Source organism: Heterodontus francisci, chromosome 26 (genome assembly GCF_036365525.1).
Source record: "Heterodontus francisci isolate sHetFra1 chromosome 26, sHetFra1.hap1, whole genome shotgun sequence".
Lineage (NCBI taxonomy): Eukaryota > Metazoa > Chordata > Chondrichthyes > Heterodontiformes > Heterodontidae > Heterodontus > Heterodontus francisci.
In genome coordinates, this window is record NC_090396.1 from 68191450 (window position 1) to 68203484 (window position 12035).

A 12035-nucleotide genomic window follows, 5' to 3' on the forward strand; every position below is an offset into this window, starting at 1 on the left:
GTATATTAAATGCTGCAAGGAGATGAAGACAAGAAGGAATAAGACACCACTGACACAGTTGCAGGGATTGTCTTGTGTAGCTTTTTCTAGGATGTTTTGGTGCTATGAGATGGGTCGAAACTGGGAGTTAGGCATGGAGCTGGGAGGTAGTAATGCAGTTGAAGAGTTTGGAGAGGAAAAGGACATTAACGATGGGATGACAGAGTATATAGATGATTTGAAGGTGGATTTTTTGAATGTGGATGATGATGGCCAGTTTTGAAGGGGTAGCACTGGTACCACAGGAAAGGGAACCATTGACCGTGTCAGCTGCCACAAGGACCAAGAGGGCTAGTTCAGTGATCAGATGTGGAGTAGGGGTTAAGGGTCTGCAATGCAGAGATTAGGTCTTGTAGAGGAATGATTTTGGAAGGGGAGATGGAAGAGAAACTGCAAAGTAATAACAGCTCAGGACTTTGGGTGGATGCGAGATAGTGAAAGGTTATGGTCAGAGGGGGAAAGGAAATTATGGAAGTAATAGACTGCTATGCAGGTGGGCTTTATCTCAAAGACTAAAAAGCATCCATCAGCTCTTCATACTTGAGAATGGAGGGACAGGACCAGTGGGTTTCAGGGGATGGTTTACCATGGAGAGGAAGAGCCTCTAGGATGATTTTAGAATCATAAGTACATATACTGAATTACTTTGAAGTGCCAGTGATCATTATGTGACTAAACACGGCAGCTGTGTGCAACATCCCACAAACAATAATGACCTGCATTGTGATACAGTCTGCGCTGCGAGACCATGGAGGAACATGTACAAACTGTTTTTTGAACAGATGACTTGTCGAATTCTGTTAAGTGCACTGACTCTGGTTTCAAAGCTTGTTTTTTTTTGAGACAGATTGTAGCTTGGAAGTGAAACTAAAAACTTCAGGTCTCTGGGGAAATCAAAACTGATTGGAACCAGATAAGACATGGAGTCATTTGACCAGAGGCCTGTGACTAGAGCTATCAAGGCTCAGATTTGAAGACTGCAGAGTTCAAGCAGGCTGTTTGGCAGAGAAGCTGCAGAGAGAGAAACCTGATTTTGGGAGCAGGCCATTGGCAAATACGAGTTGTGGCAGCTGTTTGGGTGACTTCAAGTTACTGGTGGAACCACACCATCAAGACTGTCATGAGCAGAGCCGACGATGTTCGAGAGGTGGCAAGACTGAAATGTTGAAGGGAATACTGCAACATTGGCTATCAACGAGAAGACCTTACATCGGTGACTGCATCTTGGAGGACAGGAGGTGGAAATCTAAAATCTACCTGAAGTTGTTCATAGTTTTGAGGAACTTTGTGGTTGTTCGATACCAGCTTTGCTAAGAGGACTGCCCAGTAAATCCGTGAGATCTATTTTTGTTGCATCTGATAATTGACATGTAATTTGTAAACTATATTTATTGACTGTGATTTATCTGTTATTTCATGTTTCATTTATGTTAAAATTATAAAAGTGAAATCTTGTCCATTTGTTTTTATTGGGGCTATTCAGTAAATTTGTTTTTTCTTTGTTTGTTGATCTCCACGGGGACCATTACAGAATGACCAGACAATCTGTTTTTAGTGGCACAGAATGAGGAAGGTGTGTCAGGACACTGGGAGATCTCCCTGAGCAGACTCACAGGCTCTCATCCAGAGCACAGCATGTTCAGTAATTCCATCAGTACTGAAGGTTTAGTTTAAGACTCTTAGCTTCAATCTACAGGCTGACTTAGATACGACAAACTAATCTGAGCTTTTGTGCAAAATATAAATTCTGGCAGAAAAGTGTAGACACACAGGCATTTAAAAAGAAAGAATGTTCCACAGGTTAGACCTTTGTTGCTCTTTGGTTTATGATATATGGGGCATTAGGTCATAAATTGGAAGCTTTTCAAAATATACTTGCTTTGTTACCTCTCTTTGTATTAAGCAGTTGAGCCTTTTTTAAATGCCAAATCTAATTTATTTTTCTACAGTTAAAGACTGTTGATATGCCCTTTTCATTTATTCCAGCTTGACCCTATTTTGATGATGTTGTGAGTGAAATTGGTTGAGACAGATTTAAAATTTTGTGCTTAAATATTTTGCCCTTGGGGGTGTGGGGAAAAGCAACAGGCCAAAGGGCTTCATTTGTCAGTTTCTGGTCCAGATTTAGTTCCTCTTGGAAGCTGAACAGTGAGAGAAGTTTGATTTAATTGTGGATTTCTGGGATTGGTGGAAATCATGAAGAGTCTTGTTGATTAGTTAATGGTCCGAAGAGTGTTAACTTTAAATGTGTCTAGATTTCAAAGGAATCTGTCATAAGCAATGACTTGATAAGTATTAACTTTTAATGTTTTGTTTTTCTCTACTTGAAGCAGTTAAAATAATAAATTGTGTTATGTAACACCTTGGGTGGTTGATGGTCGGCACAGACTCGGTGGGCCAAAGGGCCTATTTCAGTGCTGTATCTCTCTGTGACTCTATGACCTTCACAACCTCCGGGCATTCCAAAGTGCTTCACAGCCAATTAGTACTTTTGAAGTATAATCAATGCTGTAAATGTAGGAAATGGTGCAGCCAATTTGCACACAGCAACCTTCTACAAACATCAGCGAGATAAACCAGGTAATCTGTTTAGTGATGTTGAATGAGGGGTTAATATTGTCCACGGCACTGTGGAGGACTCGCCTTCTTTTCTTTCAGTAGTGCCATGGAATCTTCTGAGGAGGCAGATGGGTCTTGATTTATATGTCAGACCTGAAAAATGGTAGCTCGACCAGTGCACCACTCACTGAATACTGAAATAGGCCAACCGAGATATATACTGAAGTCTCTGGAGTGGGCCTTATCCCACCATCATCTAACTTAGATGCGAGAGTACTTTCACTTACCCAAGCCTTTTCTGTAATAGCCTTAGATCACTGTGTAGTGCAGTCTGCTCAGTTTATATTGCGGAGTGGATTCTACAGTCCTGGCTGCAACGCTCGTTTAAAAGTTGACTTCAATTTCTGCCAGCCAGACCTTCTGAGGTATACGAGAGAAATTCTCATAGGCCCGTGTTGTGTCGTATGTATAAGGCATTTTTGCATTGAGTGCCATTGATTAACAGCGAACTCCAGTGTAGACCCAGCAACCTTGGGGACCCACTTTGTTTTTTCAAAGATGTTTACAGAACGAAAGAGGCATTTAGCTCATTGTATATGTGCCAGTTCTTAGTTACAAGAATCCAAAATTGATCCCACAGCTCCATTCTCTCCCCATCACCTCTATCATCCTCTGTTTGAAATATTTCTTACCTCAGTCATTCACTGTGGCAAAACATTACAAGCTCTAAAAAGCCTCTGTGTAAAGAAATTTCTCCTAACCCCTCTCACTTTTTCGATTAATTTTAAATTAGTATTTCTGGTTCCATGAGCTCCGTCAAAGTCCACGTGCCTCTAAATAAGATTTTTTTTAATGAAAGTTGGCACCAACAAAAATAATGGCAGAGCAGCAAAGGTTGTGGGTCTCCTCAAATGCATCTGTGTACGTACTACTTTTTCAGAAATATTATTTGGACCGTACAAGATCAATTCCAGTTCATAAACGGAAGCAAAATTAAAACCTAAGTGCTTTACTGGTAAGTAAAGTTCATGTTGATCACGAACAGGAAGGCATGACTTTGTTGAACTGGCTTGAATTGCAGATAATTGTTTGGGGGGAAAAAAAAGTACTTTTAGCATTGCAGTGATAATCGCTGTTCATTCTGGATTTGTGCCTTAAGAGTATTATGTAACAGTGTGACTAAACCAACTGTTTATAATTGAGATGTATGACAACTCAAAAAAATCAACAACAACCTGGGCAGTCAGTAACAGTCTACATGCCCTTAACCTGTGGCTTTTGGCAAGCATTGCTGTTTGTGTCTTGGATCTCAATTTGCAACTTGTCACATTGTGATATCAATAGGACTTGGAATCCAGTGCTCTTTCCTATGTAAGTGAGTAGCTCCATTCAGAAGTGAAATTATCCCAGTGTCCTTAAAGAAAGCATGAAGTAGTACCTGGTCTCTCCATTGTAACCAAACACGCTCATTCCAGCATTTTACCATATGAGCAGTCGCAAGCAGAACCCCATTTCCTCACTCAGGACATTTCCAAAAGCTTTCTATTGAGTTACTACTTGGGGTTCTGGACTTTTTTAAAAGAAGATACTTAACGAGTTAACACTGGTTTAATGTCAGTTATGCCAAAAGGTCATTGACCTGAAATGCTAACTCTGTTTCTCTCTCTACAGATGCTGCCTGACCTGAGTATTTCTAGCATTTTCTGTTTTTAATTCAGTTTTCCAGCATTCACAGTATTTTGCTTCTGTTCTAGTGCCAAATAGAGGTTATTTTACCAATATAAAAAGAGCTTTTAATGGCCAGTTTTCCTTACATGATCCAAATAGGTTTTAACCATTTTTTTGGAACTTGCAGATGAAATGTGACTTGCTACTGCGGTGTGATATGAACATGTTGAAGGCAGTGTCATAAATAAGTACATTTTGTTCCACAATTTAAAATAGAGTTCAGACAATGCCTGTTATTTGAAAGATCAAAAGATTCATTTGCTTTTACTCTGTAATGGCTACAAAGCTGTAACTGCAGGTACTCTTCTGAGAAAGACATTTGTGAGTGTCTGGCAAACTCAAGTCAACCTTTGGGGAAAAAAAATGGATCTGCCATATTTGTGTGGATTTGTACCACATTGCAAATTTGGATGTACACATATGACACAGCACGATTGAAATTTATTTGATATTAATCTGATCACTGGGACTATGTGTCAAAACCAGACACAGACAACAATTGTGCCTGCCGAGAAGCTGGTGGTTAGTTTTTGAATGTATTAATTACTGAAGTGTATGCTGGGGAGAAAGGAGACTCTCGCTCAGTGAATTATTGAAGACTTTGACCAAATGATGAGAAGAATTTAGACTTGCTATTTATATAGAATGGTTGTGTTATGAAGGGTACTTAACTCATCACAGACTTTTCAATTTGTATTCACATCTTACATTTGTAGTGTCTTCCAAATGTTTGGTTCTTTGCATTTACATTTGTTAATAAATATTTAATTTTTAGCTTGAGTGCAAAATTTGCCAACTTCTAAAGTACATGTGATGACATAGCATGAGACTACATTTAATCCAATGCCAGATTCTTCAAATAGGTGATTCTTAATTCTCTACGTGATACAATTGTGCATGGCAGATCACTGAAAAGTACAGCCCCTGAATTGTAGGGGACCAAGTCCACTGAGGGCACTGCCGTGAAATGGTTTATAAAAATCCCCAATTGTAACAGGCATTCAAGTGGATTTTACTATTAGCATAATGATATTGATTGTGACCTTTTTATATTATATTATTATTTGTAGAATAAAGGCCACCACCACAACCAGGGCGACCACTTTCCAACAGATGGATTTGGTAAGTTAACCTTGAATGGTTATCATCTTTTCATGAAAATAAGATGTAGCAACCGTCAAATAAGATTGAATCTTTTTCAAAGTTTCAAACCTGGCATTCAAAACCATGAGATCTGTTTTGTTTCAACAATTCAGTAGTTTGAAATCCGTAAGTAAAATGGTGCCTAATGTTTGTTCACGCTGTTCATGTGGAAGCAACTGTACAGTACGTTGAACTGTTTTGACCTCCATGTGCAAGGAAGAGAAAGACAGGAATTTTGCTTAAACTGATGAATACGAGTTTGTTATTGTGCAGTCAGTTTATTGCATATGACTGATGAGCTGAGTGACACAAACCCATTTATTTTAATGTTATCTTCCTGTATATACTTGGCTTGCTGCTTCAGCCATCACAGCAGGTTTGCCATGCAACTTACAGATTGTGAGAATGCAGGTAATGCATTAAAATCTCTACATTGTAAAGCATGTGGATACTTCCCCTCTTTCTGCAGGACAGTTGTAGGCAATCACAGTATGTGAAGGCTAGGAAAACAAGACTGTAAGGTGAAATTTATGTTTTTTGTCGACAAGCTAAAATTAATCTATTTAAATTTAATGTTTTTCAGTTCAACCCAATCCTACTGTATTAATTGGGAATCCCATCAGAGCCTATACTCCACCTCTTGGTCCTCATCCTTCCCTTGGTAAATCTCCAAGCCCTGTCCAACGGATAGATCCTCATACTGGCACTAGCATCCTATATGTGCCTGCTGTCTATGGTGGAAACATGGTGATGTCTGTGCCTTTGCCAGTAAGTTTTTTTTTTAACCTGAACGGATCAAATTGAATTGTAATCAAAAATGTGATTTATTCTTCTATCTCTTTCCTCCATTTTACCTTTTTTTGCTGAATTAATTTCAAACTGCATCAGTTGTCAGAGCATGTGTATTGCAACATTCTCAGCTTAAACTATTTATGTAGTGATCATTTGGTTGGGTAAATAGTGGGCAGATGTCTGAAATGAGATACTTTATTAAAAAGCTGTTCAAAAATCCAGTCATTGTTGATCCTCGTTTTGGATTCCTCACACACGGCCTCAGAAAGAGTAGTGATTGACAGTTTCTTTGAGCTGATTTGAAGTGAGACCACCAGAAATGTGAAAGGTGGCACATTGTTGCAGACTGCTGTGTAGAGCTGTCAATGGTGCTATCAGTAGGAAGCAGTACAGATGAAGTCTGAGCTCTTAGCAAGCAGGGATGATTTGTTTTGGGACCTGCATGTGTCCATGGTGGACCAGGAACCAGTGTATGTCAGCGAGGACAGAGGCGATGGGTGAATGGAACTTGATGCAAGGTAGGATAGGAGCAACAGAATTTTGGATGAGCTCAAGTTTACAGAAGGTGGAAGTTGGGAGGCCATTGAGGAGAGAAACCATTAAGTATGGAGCTAACAAAAGCATGAAATGAAGGTTTCAGCAGAGATGAGTTGAGGAAGGTATGGAGGTGAAGGTGGAGGGGTAGCAGAGAGGGGTTTAAGGAGACGGTTGATCATGGAGAAAAGAAGCCAGGGGTTCTCTTTGTATTCCAGAATGAACCTGGAATAGTGAGCAGTTTTGTGAGAGTAGGGTCCAGTAGTGCTTTGTGGTAAAAACAGTTCTGGCTAAACCAGTTGTGTGCCAAATACACCAAAATCTGCATCCTTCAAATTACGGAAGCCAAGATGGTGGTCATATCAAGGGAGAGTAACTAGTGTGCAGAGGTTAAGGGTTTTATTGAGGACAAAGCCGTCAAAGGCAGAGATGAGGGTGTGATTGCCAGCTGCAGCAGTGTAATGGTGAACAGAGGGCAAAGGCTGGACAGTTGAGAGTTCAAAAGTGCCATTGTAATTAACTTGAAGGAGAGTTTTTGTCCCAGGGAAGTTTCAAGAGGATATTCTTTGAGAAGAGGAAAAGCATGGGTGTGAGTGGTGAGGGATATAAGGAAGCGATCAGAGATGTACTTACATGATTGAGATGATGAGAATACAGAGGCTCTTGGAGATGGCAAGAGGGTAATTGCAAGTATGGGCAGGAGAGTTTATATGAAGGGAGAGGTTAAGGGAGGACAGGAGTGAAGCGAACTCTGAGAAGAGGGCAAGGCGAGTTGAGATAGAAGTGGAAACCACTAATAAGTTGCTGAGGGAGGAAAGCAGTGAGGATGTCTTGTTGAAAAACTTGGCATGGGGTGGTAGAGAATGAGGATTTTAGAGGAGAGATGAATGGGAGGGAACAAGGAGAGTTGCTGAAAGGAGTAGAAGGTGCCAAAGGAGTAGGGGGACAGGCCAAGGTGAGATTTGGTGATCAGGGTCTCACCACCATTGTGCATGATTTCAGACAAGGCCGTGGTCAAATCCAATTCTGTCCTGACATATATGCACAAGGTTCGAGCAGGGTCCTGAGTGGAACCCCCAGCTGTTCCTTCCCCACCTCAGCTTGCCCTTTGACAAACATACTGAGTATATTTTAACCAGTCAGTCAATCCCTCCTTTACTGGTCTGTGCGCTTTAGGCCTTTGCACAGAAGTTAACCATTGACAGTGCATCAACCACCTACTATCCACTTTGGTCAATTACTATAGCTCATGGGTAGAAGCACTGAAAAAATTGGCTTGGATTTGAGTTTGTCCATTTTTATGGTTATGTTGTAAGTTTGCTGAAGTGCATCAACTTGAACTTATTTAATTGCCCTAGGGATACAATTGTTATTCTTTGTACCCAGTGACAACTTGGAACGTTCTCAATAGGAATGATGAGGTCTGCTTGAGCAAAAAAGGTCCCTGCATGGGGCTGACTTCATTCTCCAACAGATTTTCTTCTGCACCCATGTTAAACCTTGAATTTTCTATACTCTTTGTGGTTTCTTAAAGTCAGATAACCAAATTATTGAAGCACTTAATGGTGGTTTGGTACCTCGCGCTTGTATCCACTGTGATCTGGATTACAGCAGCTGGAACACATTTCAGTTAGTATTTATAACCATAGGAGGCAGAAGGCCTTCCAAGCCTTCAGTGGCATTGACTTAGCTTGCTGAAATGTAAGTTCCAAACAACCATTTGCATAGTAATTTACAGGTATCACTGAGGGAATCGAAACTGCCAACAAATTGCATTATAATGACTAAATGGATATGGACCTTTTGACAAAGAAAGCATCACTTATTATGTGCCTTATGATAATTAGCTCCTCCTGAATGTAATCTGTATTTCCCAATTATGGAGCAAAATTAACAAAAATACTTTGGGTTTGTCTGTAACATCTGAACAAAACTACACTGGTGCATCAATTAGAAGTCAGGTGGAAAATCTTTTTAAAATAAGCAAATTTGCCTTTCTCAGTTTTGCAAAGCCCAGTATTTTCAACAGCAGGCTACCTTTACACTGATGCAGTGTGGCAGGCCTTCTCTGAAGAACTGAAAAATGAAGTGACCTGGTGTAATGCCAGAATATTCATGCTAGAATGATTTATTAAAGTAGTACACAAAGGAATTGCTGCAGAAAATGTTTGAAGCTATTTGAATTTTAGAGTTTATAGGTGACCTGTAGTTTTATTTTCTCTCCTCCCCTGAAGTTGCTGAGTCATGGCATCCACAAAACTCTACCCACCAAAAGCCCTCCAATACAGCACTGAGTTAGGTTTGAGCTTTGATGGGGAGCATTGGTGAACTATTGAATTGTGAACACAGCACAGCTAATAGAATTCTACAAATTCTACAGCGCAGAAGGAGGCCATTGAGGCCCATTACTCCTGCTCCAATAAATGCATATAAACACCCTCCAGCAAGGGTCACTGGCTAGCATTCAGGATTAGAGAGCCCCCCTAACCTTGTAACACTGAGGCTGATTGTAATGCCCCTGCTGCTGGCCTGGTCAGGATCACCTCATTCAGCACAGACCCAAGAATTGAATTTGGGTTGTATTTGGGGGGAGGCGGTAGCGTAGTGGTATTATCACTGGACTAGTAACCTAGAGACCCAGGGTATTGCTCTGGGGCATGCATTCAAATCCCACCACAGCAGATGGTAAAATTTGAATTCAGTTAATAAACTGGAATTAAAGGCTAGTCTAATAGTGACCATGAAACCATTGTTGATTGTTGTAAAAAACCCATCTGGTTCACTAATGTCCTTTAGGGAAGGAAATCTGCTGTCCTTACCTGGTCTGGCCTACATGTGACTCCAGATCTGCAGCAATATGGTTGACTCTTAACTGCCCTCTGAAATAGCCTAGAAAGCCACTCAGTTGTCAAGGGCAGCTAGGGATGGGCTACAAATGCTGACCTTGTCAGTGATGCCCACATCCCGTGAAAGAATAAAATAAAAGCTGGAGCTGCAGAGGAAACACCACAATGTGCTGCTTGTGGGAAAATCTTTGAAGGTGAAAGGATAGGCTAACAAAGTCTGTGATCCCGGGCTTTATAAATAGAGGCATAGAGTACAAAAGCCAGGATGTTACGATGGACCTTTATAAAACACTAGCTCAGCCCCAGCAGGAGTATTGACCAATTATGGGCAGCACACTTTAGGAAGAATAGAGTCATAGAGAGATACAGCACTGAAACAGGCCTTTCGGCCCACCAAGTCCATGCCGACCATTAACCACCCATTTATACTAATCCTACATTAATCCCATTTTCCCTCTTACATCCCCACCTTCCCACAATTCTCCTACCACTTATCTATACTAGGGGCAGTTTTTGTTTTACAATGGCCAATTTACCTATCAACCCGCAAGTCTTTGGCAGGTGGGAGGAAACTGGAGCGCCCGGAGGAAACCCACGCGGTCACAGGGAGAACTTGCAAACTCCACACAGGCAGAACCCAGGTTTTTGGAGCTGTGAGGCTGCGGTGCTAACCACTGCGTAGGCTTCAGAGAGTGTACAGAAGAGATTTACTAGAATGGTTCCTGGGTTGAGGTTTTTTTTAATATTCATCCCTAGAATGTTGGCGTCGCTGGCAAGGCTGGCATTTATTTCCCATCCCGAACTGCCACCATGAAGGTGGTGTTGAGCTGCCGCCTTGAACTGCTGCAGTCCATGTGGTGTAGGTACCCGCAAAATGCTGTTCAGGAGGGAGTTCCAGGATTTTGACCCAGTGACAGTGAAGGAACGGCAATGTATTTCCAAGACATGATGGTGTGGGACTGACTGCATAGCTCTGTGGAGAGGCTGAATGGCCTCTTTCTGTGCTGTATATGACTTTATGACCCTGGGATATGTGTGACTTGGAAAGGAACTTGCATGTGGTGGTGTTCCCGTGCACCTGCTGCCCTTTTTCTTCTAGGTGATAGAGGCCAGGGGTTTAGAAGGTGCTGTCATGACGATTACAATTACATGGATAGACTGGAGAAGCTGGGATTGATCCCTTTAGAGCAGAAAAGTCTCAGAGGAAATTTGATGGAAGTGTTTAAAATCACGAATTGTTTAGATAGAATAAAGAAAAACTGTTTCTAGTGGCTGAAGGGTTGATGACTAGAGAGCACCGATTTAAAGTGCTTAGCAAAAGAACCAAAGGCAACATAAAGAAAACCTTTTTTATGTTGTCTTTGGTTAAGATTTGGAATGCACTGTCAGATGGGGTGTTTGATACAGATTCAGTAGTAGCTTTCAAAAAGTTAAATACATGAAGGAGAAAAGAGTTGCAGGGTGTGAGGAAAGAGCAAGGGAGTGGGACTAACTAGATTGTTCTTCAAAAGAGCCAGTGTAGACTCAATGGACCGAATAGCCACCTTCTGTGCTGTCCTGTACTATGATGGATTGAAGTGCTGGGAAGTGAGGGAAAAATCATCGAGGATTCCCACATGATTGCTTTTATCTGATAAGCACGGGAAATTCATGCACATTCGGATTAGATGGGGCGAGGATGGGACTCCATTGTCACATTGGTCACAGTTGAACAGCCCATCCTCCTTCCTATGCTCAGAATGAAGGATAGTCTTGTTGGTTAGATCCTATGGGACTATTTCAGATCAAGGGTCAGGACCTGCAGAAACAGGAGGGCAAGAAAACCAGAAAGGGTCAGATTACAGTGTGAATTTATGAATTCCTGCTAATCAATACTGCAGAGTAACTGAATTTAAAAATGATTTTGTCAAAATGAGTGCGAGAGAAAATTTGCATTATCTGATTGTTAATTAACTTGGTTGGTGCTGGTGCAAGGATATTATCAGCATTGGTTCCACTGTGGACCAGTACTAACTTCCGGCTGCTTCCAAATTTGTTAAAATGCGAGGAGATTCCCAAAACAGTGTTGCAAATATTGTTGAATTGAGATGTAATTCTTTAGTAGAACAGTCTTCACATTATACATTCAAGCTATTACTATATAAAGTATGACTTTTAATGCAGTTCAGTACCAATGCAGAGAAGCTCAAAAAGTTTATAATATGGAAATAACCAAGATTAATTATACGGTTGACTGATCTGTCTCCATGTGTAGACAAGGTTAATGCTTTGACTTTTTGAAATTTTTCAGCCCATTTGTTTTACTATCACAGCGAATTTATTAAAGAAAGCTGTGCAGTTTATCACTTCAGTGCTAAAGTAAATCATATTTTTATCTGGTCTGGAGCAGAAATC

At 40.9% G+C, this 12035-nt stretch overlaps 1 protein-coding gene across 2 annotated transcripts in view; it reads left to right on the plus strand.

The window, feature by feature from the left end:
• Positions 1–12035, plus strand: part of helz (helicase with zinc finger) — a 308260-nt gene that overhangs the window by 227834 nt on the left and 68391 nt on the right. For both annotated transcript variants that reach the window (XM_068058498.1, XM_068058499.1), the window contains exons 23-24: positions 5397–5448; positions 6053–6237. In XM_068058498.1, coding sequence (XP_067914599.1) covers positions 5397–5448; positions 6053–6237 — 237 coding nt within the window. The remainder of the gene's footprint in view (positions 1–5396; positions 5449–6052; positions 6238–12035) is intronic.